Raw genomic sequence first — 19,768 nt, 5'->3', positions numbered from 1 at the left:
ACACACATGCTGATGTGACAAGGATTCCAGTCCCTAAAGGAAGAAGTACCCAGGAATTTTGTCATATCCTTTAGATGCTCGTGAGAATGTTTGAAAGAGAAATGAAGAGGATATTAACAACCGCTGGATGAATGAGCTACACCCTGAGGTGGGTGGGTGGATATCCATGGCCAGGCCAGCGGACTGTAGGCCCCAGTAAGTAAGGCACTGCATTGATGCTTATGTGGAGCTATAGCTGGGAGGGCTACAGCCCATCCTCAGGCTCTGTCGATTCCTAGGAGGTCCGGGCACTTCACACATTAGGTGGACAAGCTATGTTGTGTTTTTATTCTCTGACAAGGACTTATTTCATAAGTTCCAGATCAAATACGGTAAGTACTACTCGATTACAGAACACAACGGACTCTAACATATTAAATGCCCCAGTTATTGAATTGCCTTTTCATAAGAGTACTCTGGAGCACAATCAGGAGCAGGCAGTGCCTCATCCTTTTAACAGATATGTTTCCTAGCCCTATTAAAAGGGGTCTTCATCTATCCTGTCAAAGGGAGTCTGCTGGGGTTTTTTAGTTTAATTACACTATCCAATTAAAACTCCTTGCTGCATTTGGATGCGCCTCTCCTTGGGCCTGAGTGGATATGACATTTACAAGGCTCGCCTTTCAAGCAGACAATAGTGTGATTGATGAGGTGCACATTCAGTGAAGGAGGCGAGTGCCTGTGGAAGTGCTGCTTAGTGCATTTTGATTTATTTATCATCTCCTTCCAAAACAAGGGAGCTGCCCGGGAGACAGGTTTAGGCAACCAGGGAGACCACCTCACTTTTTCCAAGTGTGTGGGAGGGAAAGACCTGGAGTGTGCCACAGGATAAAGGTGGAGAAAAACTTAAGTATGGAGCCAGCTTGCATCATCTAATGCCAGTCTGAAATCTGAGGTTCTTTGACCCAGTTTGGTTTCCAGTAACCTCAAGCTGTGATCTGCTGTGAAATAGGCCATCACTGTGTTTCATGGAACAGTTTGCTGGGTCTGGATAACATTGACCAGGCCCCTGCGAACTCAGCCGGTGGGAACCAACCCAGCTTGTTTCCCATTGACTGACCTGGTCCTTATTAACTGACACCTGATGTTTGCACTAGGCATGCCTGTTTATGCTCCCTGCTGCATCCACCAGAAATCCAGGAACTTCTGTCTGGGGGCTACAGTCAGCGCTCAGTGACTCTTTCTCTAACTCTGCCTGGGCATGTTGAGCATTTAAAAGTTGCTTCTGGAATTTGGAATTGACCAAGAGCAAGTGTGGTCCATCAACAAAGAGAGATGGAGACACAATGGAGAACTTCTCAAGGTTGTAGTGAAAAGGCAGACCCAGCCTCTTGTTTTTAACCTACTATTGCTGTTTCCCCTCAGCGTATGATAGAGGGGACCAGTGTGCTTGTCTCTGTAGAGCCTGGAAAAGAGGTGCTTTGGTACAGTGTATGGTGTCTGGAAGGGTAAATAGTCTGTGAATTTAGGAGGCAGGAGACTCTACCCTGAGCCCCAGACAGATGATCAGAGCAGCACAGCTCCCGTATTCATCATCAGGAACTACAGTGGCTCTCAGGCTGGCGGGGCGTGTTTGCCAACCGTGTGACATGCAAGAGTGTTTGTGAGGCAGATTGGCTGGTGCTGAGGTACTCGCTGTGTTTTCTTACTTTCTCTCTAAGTTTTCTTCATTTTTCCCTTAGGACTTATAAGCAAAAAAGAAAGAATTTGCTTCTGTTGACTGAAATGTTGGTATTTGTTAGACTAGAAAACATTTTGGGGTATCAACTTTTTTTCCTCCTGGGAGAAGCCTTCTTTTTGCTAAATTTTCACGTAGTTGTTGACATGGGCCTTATGGACCCTTAATAACAAACCAGTTATCTAGGTATAATGGAAAAGTTGCATACATTTACATTTTCCTAGATTGTTTATTACCATTTCCTCAAATTCTTTCTTCTTGATTTTCACATCAAAAGAGATACTAATTTGAGAAGAGGGTAAGGGCAGTTCCCTACTGAAAAACTCTGTGTGAAAGATTTCTCAGCTGGATAAATGATGGAGAAAATCTGTTTCCCTCGCCTCCTGCCAAGCTTCAAATTGTGTTTTCATAATAAATAATTGGAGTGTTTAGATTTTAAGTTATTCTTGTAGACATGGAAAAAGTAAGCTGTTCTTTCATTAAAATCGCAATATGTATTGCTTACAAGATTTCCATAGGCAGCTTCCAAAATGGGATAACTGCTACCAGATTTTCCCTTCTGACTGGAAACCACACAAGATAGAAGAAACTGTTTTCAGACATTGGAAAACAAGCAGTACAGGACTGTGAGCCCTGAGAGAAGGGAAACAAATGAGGTGAGATCGCTTATCACTTCATCCTTTTTCCAGGGTTTCCCAAGGAGAGCATAGCAGTCTCACTGAGCTGGGAGACAGAGATCAGAGTTGGGGAAGGCTGAAGCAAGTGACATTTGCAAAATAAAGTATGGAGAGGAGGGAGCTACACTGTGAAAGAGGCCCTTGAATCTTGTGCTGTATAGTAAGCTGTGCATGCCTACATGGGACCTCACAAGGCTAGTCAAAGAGCAACTACTGGGGAGCTGTAACTAGAGTTCTGGCCAACCAGAGTGGAGCATCCAAGGCATTTAGTAGTGACCCCAGAAAGGCCATATTTTAGGAATAAGACTAAACTAGGCCTAGATTAAAGACTGCACCAATCCTTGCCTAACAGTGCTTTAAAAAGGAGTCTTGAAAGGATCAAACTGATCCACAAGTAAATTAACTGCCTGCCAGAACAAACCCCAGTACTCTGTAAAGGATGACAACAAAATGCAGACACCCCACAATGTAACATTTATAGTGTCTAACATTCAATCAAAGATTACTAGACATGCAAAGAAGCAGTAAAATGTGTCCTATAACCAGGAGAAAAATCAATCAGTAGAAACAGGCTGGAAGTGGCAGGGATGATAGAATTAGCAGACAAGTACTTTAAAATAGCTGTAATAAATATGGTCAAAGACTTAAAGGAAAACAAGAACTCAAAAAGAAGAGAAGTGGAAACTGTTAAAAAGAACCAAATGAAAACTCTAGAGCTGAGAAATATAATACCTCAATCAAAAAATTCACTGATGGGAGCAGATTAGGAAGATTAGGGAAAGAGGTCAGTGTGTTAGTTATCTAATTTGCCATGGAACAAATTACCTCAAAACTTGGTGGCCTAAAACAGCATTTATTGTCACAGTTTTGTGGTCAGGAATCCAGCACAGCTTAGCTGGCTCCTCCAGCTAGGGTCCCTCACAAGGCTGCAGGCATATCAAAGGTCAAAAGTCACTAGGTCTAGCCCACAAACAAGACAAGAAGATTACACAAGGGTATGAAAAGCGGGAGACGGGATCATTGGGAGCCATTTCAGAATCTGCCTATCACCGTCAGTGAACTTTAAGACAGGACAACAAAAACCGTTCAAACTGAAGCAGAGAGAAAAAAAAATAGATGAAAAGAACAGAGCCTGTGGAATAATATCAAATATTCTAACATATGTGTAATTAGTCTCGGATGGAGGAGAAAACTATTCCAGATTTGATTAAAAATATCAATCCAAAGGGCCAGCCCTGTGGTATAGGGGTTAGGTTTGGCGCACTCTGCTTCAGCGGCCTGGGTTTGCAGGTTCAGATCCCAGGTGCAGACCCACACCACTTGTCAGCCATACTGCAGCGGCAACTCACATATAAAATGGAGGAAGATTGGCACAGATGTTAGCTCAGGGCTAACCTTCCTCAGCAAAAAAAATATACATTTATCAATCCACCAATCTTGGAAGCCCAATGAAGGCCAAACAGGATAAAACAAAGGAAATCATATCAAGGCACATCATAATTAAATTACTGAAAACCGACAATAAAGAGAAAAATCTTAAAGGCAGCCAGAGAAACCAAGATAAGAGTGATTGCTGACTTCTCATCTGAAATAATACAATCCAGAAGACAATGGAGTGACATCTCTAAAGTGCTCAAAGAAAATCTGTCAACATAGATTCTATATTCAGTGAAAATATCCTTCAGAAATGAAGGTAAAATAAAGATATTTTCAGACATTAAAAAGATGAATGAATTTGTTCCCATTAAACCTTCACTGTAAGAAATATTAAAGACTGGAAAAAAAAAAATACCAGATAGAAACCCAAATCTACACAAAGAAAGTAAGAGCACTCAAAATGTCACCATCAGCAACTGTGTCAAATGAGCCAAGAAAAAGGAAATAAGAGAGACTTCTTTGAGCAGAGATCAGCAAACTACAGCCCGTAGGCAAAATCTAGCCACCACCTGTCCTGTATGACCTGTGAGCTAGGAATGGGTTTTACAGGTGGACATTTGCAATTGATTTGATGCTGAGAACACTAAGTTTGAACTCCATTTAAGCAAAATGTTATCTCCCCCACCCCAGAAAAAAAATTCTATCATTCTCATTAGTAGACCCGTATTACCCAAAAAATGCATTTGATTATTATATTTTGAATTGTGCCAATACAAAATGTGGAAAATTTTTTTCTTTCTTTTGTATAAATATCTACAAAATATCCTTAATTTTGCCTCTTGGTCCACAAATCCTAAAATTGACTCTCTGGCCCTTTACAGGGAAAGTTTGCTTGTCTTAGAGAGTGAAGATAAAAAGGCAGAGGGAGCCTGTCATGTGCCAGGCAGTGTCCAAGGGCTTTATATGCACTGCTTAATTTTCACAACAGCTCTGTGAAGGTTTATACACATTATAGGATTGTAGGATTGTTGATTCATCCTAGGATTATTTAATTTATCCTCGGATTGTTTAATTCTTGAATTATTTAATCCTATTGATAAGCCTAGGATTTTTAAACTCTATGAGGCAGATGCTATTCTTGTCTTATAAGTGGGGCTCAAAGAGGTTACATGACTTGTCCAAAGTTATATATCCATGGTAACAGTTTTGTATCCTTTCCTCTGCCGCTGACACAAAGCCAAGGCACTGAGCCGTCGGTTCTCCTTTGACGGGAGAGCACCCCATGCCCTGACTCTGAATTTGTAAAGGCTCATCGGACAAACTTGAGCCTCGCTTGCTTACCCAGTTTCTCTTCCTAAAGGATATGAAGTACAGAAAATGAGAAGAAGGGAGAAAGAATGACAGGACTTACTAAAGGCAGTGGAAAGTGAAAACTGGCAAGAGGTGACCAAAAATGAAAGAAAACAAAACAAAAACTATTAAAAAGCAGTTCAGGAACTGAGAAAGCCCAGTAGTCTGGCAGTGCACTAGTATTTTGTGGCAGGACAAAGAGCCTTTGCACCCTGAGGAGATCAGGATATTCAGTCCTTAGAAAGATAAACGTGATAACACAGTAATTTATTCTCCTTATTCTCTAATACAGGAGGAGACTTTGTAATATGGAATTTTAATGCTTAAAATGGAAAAGGTTTTTTGCACAAAGGTCACCCTGGCTCTCTGCTGCAAGGATTCTGGATAGATGAGGTTTCGTGTGTTGTAATTTCACCTCCCAGGAGTACTTGCAAACTCAAGCTTGTCACAAACTGAGGACAAAACTTCCAGATACAGAACTTGTTTCTTGTCTACCTCTCTAAAAACTAAAGAATAAAATTCAACCAATATTTGGTTACTGAAATGCCGTACGATATTTTGTTAGAACAACTTACACATGAATTGAAGCATCAAAAGACCTCATAAACCATTGTTCTGAATTCATCTCCTGAGTACACATAAGCATTTCTGCTGCGCGGGGGTAGAATACTTGTCTCAAGGAAAAGCACTTGTACAGTTGTTTGAGTTGCAAGCTGAACTAGCCATTTGTTTCATGGAATGCCGTTTTTACTTGCAAGAACGACTGACAAACCATAGTTATCCAAACTTGAGTATTTAGCAGACATCTGCTTGAAAATGAAGGAAGTGAACCTGTCACTTCAAGGAAAACAAGTGCTAGTATTTGATACCAGTGATGAAATTCAGGCTTTCAGGTAAAAATTAGAATTTTGCAAAACTTGTATCCATCGCTGTGAGCTTGGCTTCTCATTGCTTAAAGACTTTTCTGATGAGATCAGTGCTGATATTAATGAATGTGATTTTTTTCACATCGTATAATGAAATGTGTCAACAGTTGGAAGATCTGCATAACTCAGTGACCCATTATTTTCCAGACTACTGCATGATGTCACAAAATCATGCAAGGATAAAAGATGCATCCAGAATGTAAGACAGACCAATGGATTTTAATGTAACAGAATAAAAAACATTTATTAACGTGGTTTTAGGTTCCACATTGCAACTAATCTTTAAGAGACTACCATTTATCAAATTTGGTATAGTATCAAAGAATATTTGCGAAGAATGTTAAAATATGCCTCCGTTTTCCAAAAACATATCTGTGTGAGACTGGCTTTTCTTCATCTGCTGTAACCAAAACTATATATCACAACAGATCAAATGCAAAAGCAGATCAGAGACTGCAGCTGTTTTCTCTTAAACCAAATATGAAAGAGATTTCAAAAATATAAAATGTCACTCTTCTCATTAAACTTGTTTGGGGAAATATAAGGATTTTTCCATTTAAAAATAAGTTTTTCATGTTAATTTATAATGAGTTTATTTCTTATTAATAAATATTTTTAAAATGTCTTCAGTTTTGGGGCCAGCCCGGTGGTGCAGTGGTTAAGTGCACACGTTCCGCTTCGGCAGCCAGGGCTTCACCGGTTCGGATCCCAGGTGTGGACGTGGCACCACTTGGCAAAAGCCATGCTGTGGTAGGCATCCCATGTATAAAGTAAAGGAAGATGGGCACGGATGTTAGCTCAGGGCCAGTCTTCCTCAGCAAAAGAGGAGGATTGGCAATAGTTAGCTCAGGGCTAATCTTCCTCAAAAAAAGTCTTCAGTTTTAATTTATAATACCATAAATATTGATAGATATAATCCACATGAACAGAAGCTTTTTGTGCTCCTCAATATTGCTGAAGAGTTTAAAGGGATTCTAAGACCAGAAAGGTTGAGAACTGCTGATCTAGTGCCTTGAAAATCACCTTAAGAAACTTAGCCTTTATTCCGAGGACAAGAGGAAAAGAAGCGCTGCAGAGCTGTAAGTCGGGGAGTGGCGTGGCCAGATGTGTGCTCTAAAACGATGGCTCCTGTGGGTAGACGTTTGGATGTGAAGAAGACGTGATCAAACGTAGGAAAACAAAAGAGGAGGCGACAGATGGTCAGGACCTGGGTGAGGGCTGTGGTCACAAGATGGACGGAAGATGGAAGTGAAAAACATTTAGGTCACCAAATGCCTGGAACTTGGTGAGTAGTGAGGCCTCCAGCTGAGCTCACAAAGCTTTCGATTTAAGGGGAAATGTTGATGCCGGTTCTGGACATGCTGCACTGCGGGCCATGCGAAGATGGCCTGTGTACTCATTTGGCTCTGAAACTCCAGAGAAAGGCCTAGGCCAGATATCTGCTTTGCGATCATCCAACTTATGAGTCGTAATTAAAACCTAAGGGGCAAACCTAACAAAGGAGAAATGTAGATTTAGAAGACATGAGGGTCAAGAATAGGACACTGGGGAAGACCATCATTTAAGAGACAGATGAAGGACAAGAAGGTCACAGAGGAATGTAAGAAACGTTGACTAGAGAAGTCAACTGAAGAGTCAGGTGACTGTGCTCCATGGGAGCCCGAGGAGAGAGGAAATCAAGAGGTATCAGTACAGCTGAGAAGCCAAGCAAAGTAAAAGCCACAAACCATCTACTGATCTCAGTGTAGAGGTCGTAGTGACCTTAACAAGAGTGTTTTCAATAAATTAGATAGAGGAAGGAGGGAAATCACATTGTCTGGGGAGTATTTATAATCAGAGAGCCTTAATTATGTTTATAGGAAAGAGCCAAAGAGTGAGGGGGGGTTGAAAGATGCAGGCAGAAGTATGGGTCAGACTCAAGCCCTGCCTCAGAGGTCGGGGAGGTCGTGACAGTTCCCCGGGCCTCTGCCACAAGGGGTGCTCTGGGCGGAGCGCCAGCCTTCGCCAGTTGAATTATACATTGAACCGAAGCTCCTACCAGCAGCTCAGAACTGCCACTTACAGTGGAGACTGGATCTGAAGAGGGTTTTCAGCCCAGAGACCAGAGAATCCCAGCCCAGCCTTTCCTCCAGGGCCTACAGAAAGATACAGCCTTGCCTAAAAGAGTGTGTGTTCCCATCTGTTACCTGCAAGAAATCCAATGAGAGCTTTCCAGCCCTTTCCAGGCCAGAGGAGCAGAAAAGGTCAGACCCTGGAAACCCAGTTTTAGAAAGTACCCACGCCTGATGTAAAGGAATTGAGAAAGAATCCAAATCCTCAAAGATGTTCTTCTTAACCTTATTTATAATACTGGCAATTTTCTAAGTAACTAAATGCCCCATAGAGAACTGGGTGGCATGAACCATGTACACATCTGTTTAATGTTGAAATAAAATGCGGCCATTGAAAAAGAGGGTTGTAGAGACTACATGGCGACAGGGAAAGGCCTATGGTAAGATGTTAACTAAAAAAAATTTAGCCACAAATTTTAGTGTACAATCTGATGACAACTGTGCAACAACAGTCATGTGAGAGTGACTAGAAAAGAGATCATGGATGTCACTGCGCCAGAGTGTCGCTATCATAGGGGTGGAGTGTGGAGGTTTGTCCTCTGTCTTGTAAATTTCTAGTAATTTAAAAATATATTTTATAATTTTTTAATTGAAAAGAAAAAAGTTATTTTTGGCTTTCCTGGCAAGTGGTGACGCCTAGGGGCAGCCTCCCTTCCAACAGTCCCCTCTGTTCCACGTGCAGGGCAAGTCTGGGAGCATTTCTTTTGCAGGACTGTCCACGCCGCTGTTCCTCTCTGCCCGTGCTGGCCCGTCCTGTGAGAATAGCTTCGGAACAGCCCCTCCCCTCAATTCACCAGAGGAACCTGTTTTTTTCAGCACAGCCTCTTGTTTAAGTTAAAATTCATAATGCAGAAGATAAATTATAGCACAAAAGCTCAAACATCTCCACTTCTGACATTTGTGCTTCTCATTAGTTTCTGCTCAGTGTTACATTCCATCTCCTCTGTTTCACTTGGAAAAAAAAAAATACATAAATGTAAATACATTTATATACATACAGATTTCCATTTGAGTATTCAAAAGCAGATGTATAGTTTCAGTGTCTGCCCTGAGCGTGTGACCGGTCCTCAAATGCCACGTTTTATACCCCATTATATTGTATTTTATTCCTACAGCTCTGTAAAAGCTGGTCTGCTCAAAGAAGGCCCAATTAAAAACAAAATCTTCAAAGTAATGAGCATTTTATCTTCAAATATCAGTTCCGTCACAGTTGTAAGAGTGATCACCACCACCATTGAGCCCGCTACATCCAAGCACTGTGTGAGACGCCTGGCGGATGCTGTCTCCTCCTTTTCAGCCGGGCAGACCTGGGCTCCAGGAGGGACAGTGCCCTGCCGAGGGCCCAGTGCAAGGACACGGCAGAGCTGGGATTTCATCCTGAGTCTCCCACTCTGGAGCTCGCCCGCTTTCCCCTCTGCATCCCAGGCTGTCGTCATGCCTTAATTTCCATACAGAATTTAACAGTCCAAGCAAAATAATTTGAACTAATTGGAACATTAGACTTTGCGTTTTCTTTTAAATGACACGGACATCTCATTTTTTCTCAGCTGACATTTTTACCAAGACAGTTTGCCCCTATGGCTTACCCCTTCCTATGAAAGCCGCCAATGTTCTTTGTATTTCGGGGGTAACCTGCCCACCTCTGATTCCCTCTAACACCCAGGACAGATGCCCTGGTAGCTCCACTGAGGAGGTCATTTGACCCCTCTTCCTCGTGTGTCTGAGGTGAGCCTTGAGGTGCCTGAGACTGATAAGGTGTTTGAGAGCGGACTTTTCTTTCTTGTGTTCTTAGTCTGTTCTGTTGGTGTTGAAATGCCGGTGGTCCTTCTTCCCAGACACCTCTAGTGGAAATTTACCACGTAGCATAAATTACTCATGTTTATTGATAGATTCGTTTCCAGCAAGCGGTCAATTAACTTGTTACACTTTAGTATATAGGTTTTGGAGTGGGTGAAATTAGACGTGTGAATTCTGCTTATTAACTGTCACTCTATTGTAGAGGAATCTCCAAGTCCTGCCAGCATTACCTTCTCCGTAGTTCACACGTCACTCCCCTTCTCAGCATCCTTTTGCCCCCTTGTCCAGCTCAAAATCTCATACCCTCCTACCTGGATGACTGGGGCAGTTAGTCTCCCTCCCTGCCTCCAGGCCCCAGGGAACCACAGTTTGACCGTTCTCTTCGCTGCCCAGCTTACAGCCCACTAGTGGCTCCCCTCAGCTGGTGAATCCGGCATTCCCGGTCCTTTGTGCCTGCCCTGTGTCACCTCCTGCCTGCCCACTACGTGACCCTGTCTGCTCGGAGCTCCCCCAGAGATTTCCTGCCCCTTGCCCCTGTGAGCTTGTCCATGCTCTGTCCTGACCGTGCTGGTTGTTCTCTGGCTCAGCCTTTACCTGGCTGACTTTCTTCCTCCTCCAAGACGGCTCAGGTGTCGCCTCCTCCAAGAAACTATCTCTGATGGCCCTGTCGCGTCCAGGCCAGCCATCTCCTCCTGGGGTCTCCATGGCAGCTCCCTGCGATTACCTTCCTCTTAAGGTTCATCATACTTGACTCTCAGCATTCATTTCTCTGGCCTTTGCACTAGCCTGTGCTCCTGGCAGGGCCAGAACTGAGTAAAACTGCCCTTCTGGCCATCCAGAGAAAGAGAAAAGTAACAGAGAAAAAGAGAGGAATCTCTAGAGCGAGGGAAGAGCGCCTCAGAGGAGAAGCTCTGGAGGAGTGAGTGGAGGCCATGCTCATGGCTCCAGGAGGGGTGAAGACAGCTACTGCTGTTAACCTCAGCTTATCCAGGAGAGCTCGCCCTTGCCGTCTTCCCACAGAGCAAGAAGAGGCCGTCTGCTGTGGCTGTCCCACCACACCCTAACCCCGTTGTTAACACGGCCCTGTTAACACATTGTAAGACCATCGGAGAGGGCCGATTTGTTGAAATTCACATCTGAGTCCTCCAGAGGACGTTCCCTGTCTTCTCTCAGTGATGGGAATGTTTTCACTGGAAAGGACAAATAAATCAGAGGCTTCGGAGGGATGGTGAGGAATGGGACGCCTCATCAGTCCTTCTGCTTCCCTCCTCCTCTGGCCCGAGTGCTAGGGACAGGCAAGGGACACACACAGCCCCCTAGCCCAGCAAAACACAGAAGGTGGAGTGTTTGTGCTCAGGTTGCCCAAATATGCAGCCTTCCAGGAGTCTTGGCTTCGGACAGTTCCTTTTAGTTTTTCCGTGTGGCTGTCGTGCAGATGAACTGCAGGCCTCCCCTTTGTGCGCCCGCAGTTGACACGCTCCACAGGCACCGCCATCCCAAGGAGGGTTCCTTCCAGAGGCTCCTGGCCCGTGCAGACTGCGCCTCACAGATGCCGAGTCGAGGGTCGGCTCTACCGAAGAGTGTGGGGCAGGCTTTAATGGGGCCCCGGGTGTCACGGCGGGGCGCACTCTAGCACCTTGAGGGTTGGTTTGTCAGTGATGCACGGGAGCAGGTGGTTTAGATAGTCCGTGAGGTCACTAATCACAGTGGGCAGTGAACCCCGAAGCTTCAGGCCTGCAGGCCTCCCTAAGACCTTCTGGTCCTTTCTAGCCCCAGGCCCTGGTGTCTGTGTCTGTCATGGCCAGGTGTCAGCAGTAAGGCCTCTGGGAGGGGGTGTCTCTGATTGTCCTTCACAGCCCTGTGACCTTCATAGAGGGCTCTGCACAGTCACAGCATGGCCAACAAAGGTATCCTCATTGTCCTTCCACACAGTGACGTCACCAAGACCCTTATTCCAAGATGGATCCTGTGAAAATAAAGGAGCACACACGCATACACATACATATGTACACAAATATAGTTGCATCTATTTATATGAGATGCACTTTCTTATCAGAAACAAGTAATTTATATATTAACAGAATGATTAACTTCCAGCTAAGAATTCTAACAATTTAGTACCACTATTTAGAAGCAGACTAAATTTGTCAAGTAACTGAAAGTGAGGTTTTTCAGAAATTATTAGCTAATTTTTTCAATATAGAATTTATAGTCACAATTAGTATATCATAATGATGTTTCCAGGATAAAATACCAGCAGCTCAACTTTTCTGGCCACAAATGTACCACATATATCAGTTTATTTTTGGAGATCTGAAGAATTAGCTACTGTAAATAAAGTCCCCAAGAAGATTTCTCCGGGAAAGAGGTGAACTTACAGTAATATGGGTGATATATTATTAATTAATAACTATGACCAGCCAGTGCTCAATTAAAAGGACAATGGATGAGTAGGCCGTATAGAAAGGCTGTGCTGAATTTCAATCTTACCGGCACTGAGATCTGCCCAGCGACTAAAGGCTGTCTCTGAGGCCCTTTGCAGGAGGCCTCTGGGCTGGAGACGTCACCGGCTGCTCCTTGGTCTGGGAGCGTTTGCTAAGCACCGACCGCATGTCTTGGGAGCAATCCTCCTTTGGTTGCCAGTAACGGAAACCAGCTTCAAAATAGCTTAAAGAGAAAGAGGACTTTCCTCGAGGGCCACCAGGGTCCCCCAGACCCAAGGACAGCATGAGCCGATGGGTCAGGGAGTGCTTCACATGGGACTCAGACAGGCTCAGGCTGGCCTCTGTGTCTCTGTTGAGAGGAGGGAATCTGATTGGCATGTGTGGTCCAAAGGACAGGCACAGGGAGTGTAGACACGACTGCAGGTGTCATGATACGGTAAGCAGGTTTCTTTGATGGGCCGTGTACAGTGTGGAGGCCACATGAGAAGGGTGCCTAGAAGTGGAGATAAGAAGACCCGCCCAAGGAGGGGCCAGTTGAGCTGAGTCACCCAGGATCCGCCGGTCTTCTCCAGATAGGTCAGTGAGAAAGAACATCCCAGGCGTGGGCCCGTGGGAGTGGGCAGTGTTGTGGGCTGGCCCATGGCATGTGAGGACAGTGGAGTGAGAGGCCAGATGAGGAAGCAGTCCCAGAAATTACAAGGTTACTCTGAAGGTGGTAGGAAAGGGGTGTGGAAGGATTTGGATCTGGATGGCATCTGTGTGTGCAGAGGATCTGACCCCCTGAGGTCTATCTGCTTTGGGAAGTGCCAGCTTTCCCCCTCCAGTCCACCCATCCTTCCAGGGTAGAAGTGACCGGAGGCCCTGGGAGCGGCTTCCACACGGGGCCACAGAGCAGGACTCCCCCTGCCGGCAGGAGCCAGAGCTATGGAGAAGCCCCGTAATAGCATTACTCTCGGCCTTTCTCCTTCCTGTTGCTCATTTATTTGCCGTTAAGCACAGTTATTTTATTTTCAGAGTAATAATTTGGAGTTAATTGGTCTTCTACCTTAAACTACCACCTTTCCCGTGTAATGATTGTGAAGTAGTTCCTAAAGCCTTCCTAACGTGGCGCTTCCCTGAACGCACTCCAGAGTGGAATGGGACCTAACTAGCCGTGTGAAATTGTTCTGTTTTACTGAGCTACTCCTGGGAAGAGTAGTTGTCACACAGCCTCCACTTGCTCTCACTTGGACTGGAATGATAAGGGGAGAACGTGGGGGCCTTCCCCATGAGTAACCCACCAGAGCCCCCCAACACTGCCTTTTCTCTCTCTTCTCTCTCCAGGTCACGCAATATTTAAACTCACGTATCTAAGCAATCACGACTATAAACACCTCTACTTTGAATCTGACGCTGCTACCGTCAATGAAATCGTGCTCAAGGTGAGTGCTCCTTCTGGGCCCAGGTATAGGGGTGCAGTGCTGGCCGCAGCCCCCGCGTCTCCTGGCACTGGACAAGGTCCCGGGCCGGGTTTGCAGAGGCGGAACTCGCTGCCTCGCGGTCACTTGGCTGTGAGCACCTGTGCCCTGAGCCCCCTGCAGGTCAGCGGCTCTGCAGCCATTTCAGCCAAGCAGGCCTGCCCCCACCCTCCTCCCAGCCCATTAGTAATTCTGGTTCTTCTGTATTTATTTATCCTTTCCTGCACCATTTATTTCCTTCCATCCTTTGTCAGGAGCTCCTTGAGGCTCCTGGAACAGACTCTGAGGAAATTATTGTTATCATTTGAAGATACATGAGGTAATATACTCAAGATAATTTTAGCAGCCTGTTCTAATATGCCCCACTTTATGGTAGAATTGTGTGTTACCATATCTCAGCAGTGCTCACTGAGCACCTCTGGGTGCCAGGCTGGTCCTGCAGCCACAGACCCAGCCCCTCCCCTCAGAGAGCTTTTTCCCTGGCAGAGGAGACAGACAGTGAACATGAAAATTAGAAAGAGATTGTTAAACGGTCACCAAGGCGCCATGCGGGTGTGTAAAGGGTAAAATGATTTGGTGTGGGGAGGCAGGGAGAGCTGAACCCTGAAAGATGGATGAAAAAGCACAGATTTTACCAGAGGAGAGAGAAAAGGCATTTCAGACAGGGAGCAGCCTGTGAAGGGGCAGAGAGACAGGGCAAGCACAGTGGGGCCACACGGCTGCCCGCAGGCCCGTGTGGCTGGAGCAGAGTGAGGCTGGAGGGGCCAGGCCCCACAGACCCTCGCAGAGTGGAGCTGGGCCTTGGAGAGCTCCCCTGGGGTCTCGTTGGTTTGGGAGGTCTGGGGTAGGGCCTAGATGGTGCATTTCTAAGAAGCTCCCGGGTGCTGCCCAGGCTGCTGGTCTGTGCACCACACTCCAGTAGCCCTGGACTCATGGTTGTCAGACTTCCAAATGGAGAATCCTTTCTTCAAGCCAAATCTTATGTAGACTGATCAGATAAGAAAACAGCTACTTTGGCAGACCTGGGCTTAGAGCCAGAGGGGCACTCCCCACCCCTAGTTGTGTGACTCTGGCTTGTCACATCAGCTCTCGGGGCCTCAGTTTCTCTGCCTGTAAAGTGGGATCATGGTAGCAACACTGCCCCACCCCAGCAGAGGGCTGTTAGAACACAAATCAAGTGAGAGATGGTAAACCTGCTAGATTATTATTCGTGCTCTTCTTCAGAGTAGAAGGCATCAAGTAATAATAATAAAAGTAGCTGAGCTGCACTTTGGGATTGCAGAGCGCACGACCTTGGCTAGGCCCTTTGCACCCATTTCATTGAATCTTCACAACTCTCTGAGGTAGTGACGTAAAATTGTTCCCATTTCCTAGATGAGGACCGAGACTCAGAAAAAAAGTAACTTATCTAGGACCATGACTGGCAGAACTAGACCTTGACCCCAGATTCCAGAACCCATGCTCCTAACCCTTCAGATGTGTGTAGCCTTAAGGAGTTGAATGGGAGGTTTCAGCAAAATGGAAGTGTTTTACAGAAATATTTTGAGGCAAATTCGTCATGGCTGCAAAGATTTTCAAAAGTAGTAGGTGAGAATGAAAGGATAAAGCTTCTGGGAGACAGTTTGGAGCCGAGGCAGGGTAGCCCGGTCAGTTGGGTGGAAGGGAGATCAGAGTCCCTGTGGCCCAGGCAGTGGGGACAGAGTGCCTGCCTGGAGTGCTTGAAACCAGCAAGCTGAGAGTTACTTGTCAGGTTGTCACGAGACAGCGCGCGGAACCTGTGCAGAGGTTTGGGACTAGGTAAAGAAATATTCCATTCCCCCGTCAGGGGCTGGGCTTTTTTTTATAGCCAGCATTAAAATATTCAAGACTTGAGAAGGATTCTAGTAAAATTATAATCCTGTGTTTGACATCAAAATAATTTTCACAACAGCAGATTGATGACAGAAACACAGGTTTATGACTTCAGTATGAGACTGTGGAAGAGCAAGTGCAGAGAAATCATTTTACAAGACCAAATGCTCCCTCGAAGCAGATGCTTTTCTGCAAAATCCCTCAGGCCTTTCACCTCCCCTAAAATGTCTGTTTTCATATCAAAATGTTTGTAGAAATATTGCATGCTGTGCAAGACTCCAGGAGAGTCACACTGTACCCAGGACTGATTTACTTAGAGAGCTAATGACCATGATCCTGATGGAAGATTAAATTTCACTTCTCCTATCTCTGATTTTTATAGCAGTTTAAACACTTAGCCTTGTCTGCCGTTCCCACTGTGTCTTTGTGAGCTTTGCACCAACACCCAGTGGTGGTGGCCCCGGCCCTGTGTCCGGGAACTTGGCAGAAATGTTTCCTTTGGAGCCTCCTCAGGGGTCAGAGTTAGACTCAAGTAATCACGTGGTGGTGCTGGAATTCAGGAGTTGTGTGTAAAATGAAAGCTTTGGACTGAAACGGAAGGGAGGAAACAAGGGCCACAAAGTCAAAGAAACTATGAAGAACAGGCAACGCTCCATCAAGTTATTTCATCTCAGCGTCTTTCCCCCACGTGGAAATAGTAATGGCTCCCGTTTATTGAGCACCAACTGCATGCAGGCCACTTTATGTACATTATCTCTCATCTGGTCTTCACCACTGCCCTGCAGAGTGTAGACATTATTATCCCCATTTTGTAGATGAAGAGATCGAGGCCCAAGGCCACAGAGCGCGTGAGGGCAGAGCCTCAACTGGAACCGAGCCCTGAGGAATTCCAGACCTACCCCTCCCACCCCAGAAGTCATTGAGCTAAGCCGTGTGTGGTCCCTAATTCTGCAGGCTCTGCGATGACTCTCGGAGGAATCATTGGTCTCTTCAATCGAGTTCTTCTCGTGATCAAGTGATGGAGGCTGTAGCTTTATTGACCATGAAAACTCCCTATATTTTTATGCCTTAAGCTGTAAAATGCATTGAAAGTGAAACACTCTATAGTGCATAAAATTGTGCAAGTTTTAAGCCATAGCATATTAACCAGCTAATGGCAGACCAAAGGGCGTTTTTACCTTTTGATTATTACGTTAATCTTCCATTAAAATTATCTATGTGATTATCACAAAGGACTGAAGATAATAAATTTAGGGAATAGTTGGCTTGTTAAGGATCATTTTAAAATGCTTTTGTCAAGTTATATGTGCCAAAAATATACTGAAAACACTGGGTTGGCTGAGTGTGTAAACACTGTAATCCAGAGATCGCTCTTGCTAAGAACAGTGAGACCGCCTATTTCCCTGCAGTGTCTGTGCTGTCCCAAATCGTCAGTGGCCCGCGGTCTCATGATTTATTGCTCTCAGCTGGTCACTTGGCAAGGCAGTGGGCCGAGCATGTCAGGCCTTCTGTCCTCACACACCATCCTCTCACGCCTGCTGCCGGCGACCATCAGAGCAGAAAGTTCGGAGGGACACGGCGTTGGGGCCTCGGCACCCTGGCAGGCGCTGTCCCGGCTGCCACCCCGTGCCTCGGGCTCTTTCTCAGTTAGCAGAGGCCTCCCCGCTCCTCCGGGCGCAGCACATGGCCCACAGAGTAGAATCGGCAGAGGTGGTGGCTGGTTTCACTCGCCAAAAATGCTGGGGTTTCTAGTCATAACTTTTAGATATTTGAGAGTAAAGAGAGATGGTGTTTGTTCACAAAAAGCCCAGCCAGAGGGTGGCTGGGGGTGGGGGAGGGGTGGTGTCTCAGGAGGTGAGGAGCTGGGTGCTTCTGAGGAGGCCGGGGGCCTGGAGAGCTGGAAGGTGTGTTACCCAAGGCCCTGGCCCAGACACTTAGTAGCTTTGTGACCTTGAGTAAACGACATTACCTTTCTGGTCCTCGGTTTTCTCGTCTGTGCAGTGGGGATGATAGTGGCACCCATCTCATTAGGCTCTCGTGAAGGTTTAGTGGGTTCATCCTTGGAGAGCACGTCAGCGCTGCTGCTGCTGCCTGGGCTCGTCCTTGGGCCCCCCAGCCTCCCCTCGACTGGACACCCCTTCGCTGTGGTCTGCTGCCATGCCTCAGTGCCTGCTGCTTCTCCCCTGCCCCTTGTACACCCCAAACTCCTACTAACTCTCAAACTCAGCATGTTCAGGCCCTCCACTGGCCTCCCTGCCCCACACCACCCCGATAGTTACGCGTTCCTTTGTGCGTCTGCTGTATCCATTGTCACACTTGTCACACTGTTGGACACTCACTAGGCTGTGAGCTTCTCAGCACAGGAACCAAGTCTTACTTTTTCCTTGTCCCTTGAACCAAGCAGGGGGCCAGGCTCAGACATAGCAGGTGCTCAGTAAAAGGTACTGGTGACAATGACTATACATGCAGCTGCCACCCAGCACGTGGCAGGTCCACACATGGGGATGTGACAAGACCCCAAGAGACTTACGTGGGAGCAGCGGCATGCAGGGCGAGCTCCTCGTCTGTGTGGTGACCTGCAAGGCAGCCAGGCTGCATACTTCCCACGGGGCTGTCATGGCTCCTCTCCCAGCTTTGACCCTGACCTCTGGGTGATCCTGGTCAGCTCGGCCCTCTTCCCTAGGCCTCATTTTTTATCAGGTGAGCCTGGCAGGTAGGGTGCTTGTAAGCGGTAAGTGAAAGACCATAGTTGGCAGCTCTGGGCCTGCTGGTGGCAGGCTGAATCTAGAGCCTCGTTTTGGCTTGTTTTTCATCCTTGTGATGTTCTCGTCTTTCAGATGAGAACGTGGGGCTGAGGGAAGTTATGTGTGAGCCCGAGGCTCAGCAGGTGAGGAGCAGAACCAGGAAGCCCGGTGCACAGCCTCCTGGGAGGCAGCATGCGCTGAGGAGGGAAGGCAGGCTCTGGAATCAAAAAAGCCCCACCACTGATGACTCCGAGACCCAGACGGGCTGCTTGTCTTCTCTAGGCCTCTATCTTCTGTCGTAAAGCGGGCTTCGGTCCCAGCCGGCCAGGTCACCGTGATGACTCGACTTCGTGTAAGGAGGGCACTGGCCCTGCGGGCCCCCAGCTGCAGGCGGGCCCTTCCGTCCCTTGCCCGGGCGGGCAGAGTGGCTGGGAGTGACTGGGCTGTGTCCTCTTGCTCCCTAGGTTAACTACATCCTGGAATCCCGAGCAAGCACTGCCCGCGCGGACTATTTTGCTCAAAAACAAAGAAAACTGAACAGACGTACAAGCTTCAGCTTCCAGAAGGAGAAGAAGTCCGGGCAGCAATGACACTGGCCTCCAGCCTCAATCTGTTGCCGTAGCTCAGAGCCTGCCTGCCAGGGCCAGGTGGCCCTCGAGCCCACCCTGTGCCCTGCAGTCCTCCAGGGGAGGCCGGCCCCGGCTCACAGCACAGGGCTGGTGGGCTCTTGGGGAAGGGGAGCACCCCTAGAACGGAGCTGGGGACATTTCCACGGGACCGGAGCCTGGGCGGCAGTGGCTTAGATTAGCAGTGCCCGGGGGGCCAGATGACAGCAGAGGAGCCCGTGCTGCCCCGCCCTCTTCACTGCCCGAGGATGTACATAGCCGTGCCAGCCGTCTCCCTGCTACTTGATCAAATTTCTTAAAACAAATGAAGAACAAAAATGTACATTTCTTTTTTTCCTTTTAATAAACAGGTGTACTCTTTATCATGGTTGGTATGATGGACCATTCTTTGGGGCAGAGGATTGATTATGTTATTCTCTTTAAAATCTGTTCCCATATTGAACAGGCAGATTGGAAAAGCTATGGCTCGATTTCTCAGAAGAAATGTTTAGGGCTTAGTCAATAGTCTTAACTATACCATTTGTTTAAATGAGTGCATTGCTTTGAGGATAGTATCCTACTAAAGTTAGGAAGGGGCACCTAATGATGTGTGTCTGAGGCTGCCATCTTCCCCTTCAGGAGCCTTCTCTCCTGGGCACATCCCAGTGCCTCTGATTTCAGAGACGCAGGACTGTGCGAAGGCGTGGGCGCT

The 19,768-nt window shown here is 46.7% G+C and overlaps 1 protein-coding gene across 7 annotated transcripts in view; it reads left to right on the top strand.

Moving 5' to 3' along the window:
- The window catches only part of MAPKAP1 (MAPK associated protein 1), a 224,554-nt gene extending 205,115 nt beyond the window's left edge, over positions 1-19,439 (top strand). For 6 of the 7 annotated variants that reach the window (XM_046667870.1, XM_046667878.1, XM_046667842.1 and 3 more), the window contains 2 exons: positions 13,723-13,820; positions 18,916-19,439. In XM_046667870.1, coding sequence (XP_046523826.1) covers positions 13,723-13,820; positions 18,916-19,041 — 224 coding nt within the window. In that variant the 3' untranslated portion in view covers positions 19,042-19,439. Of the gene's footprint in view, positions 1-2,225; positions 2,374-13,722; positions 13,821-18,915 lie in introns of all 7 variants that reach the window. The other variant, XR_006889485.1, reaches the window with a different exon arrangement.
- The last annotated feature ends 329 nt before the right edge of the window (positions 19,440-19,768 follow it).

This window comes from Equus quagga, chromosome 1, assembly GCF_021613505.1.
Source record: "Equus quagga isolate Etosha38 chromosome 1, UCLA_HA_Equagga_1.0, whole genome shotgun sequence".
Lineage (NCBI taxonomy): Eukaryota > Metazoa > Chordata > Mammalia > Perissodactyla > Equidae > Equus > Equus quagga.
This window is presented reverse-complemented; position numbering and strand designations above follow the sequence as displayed.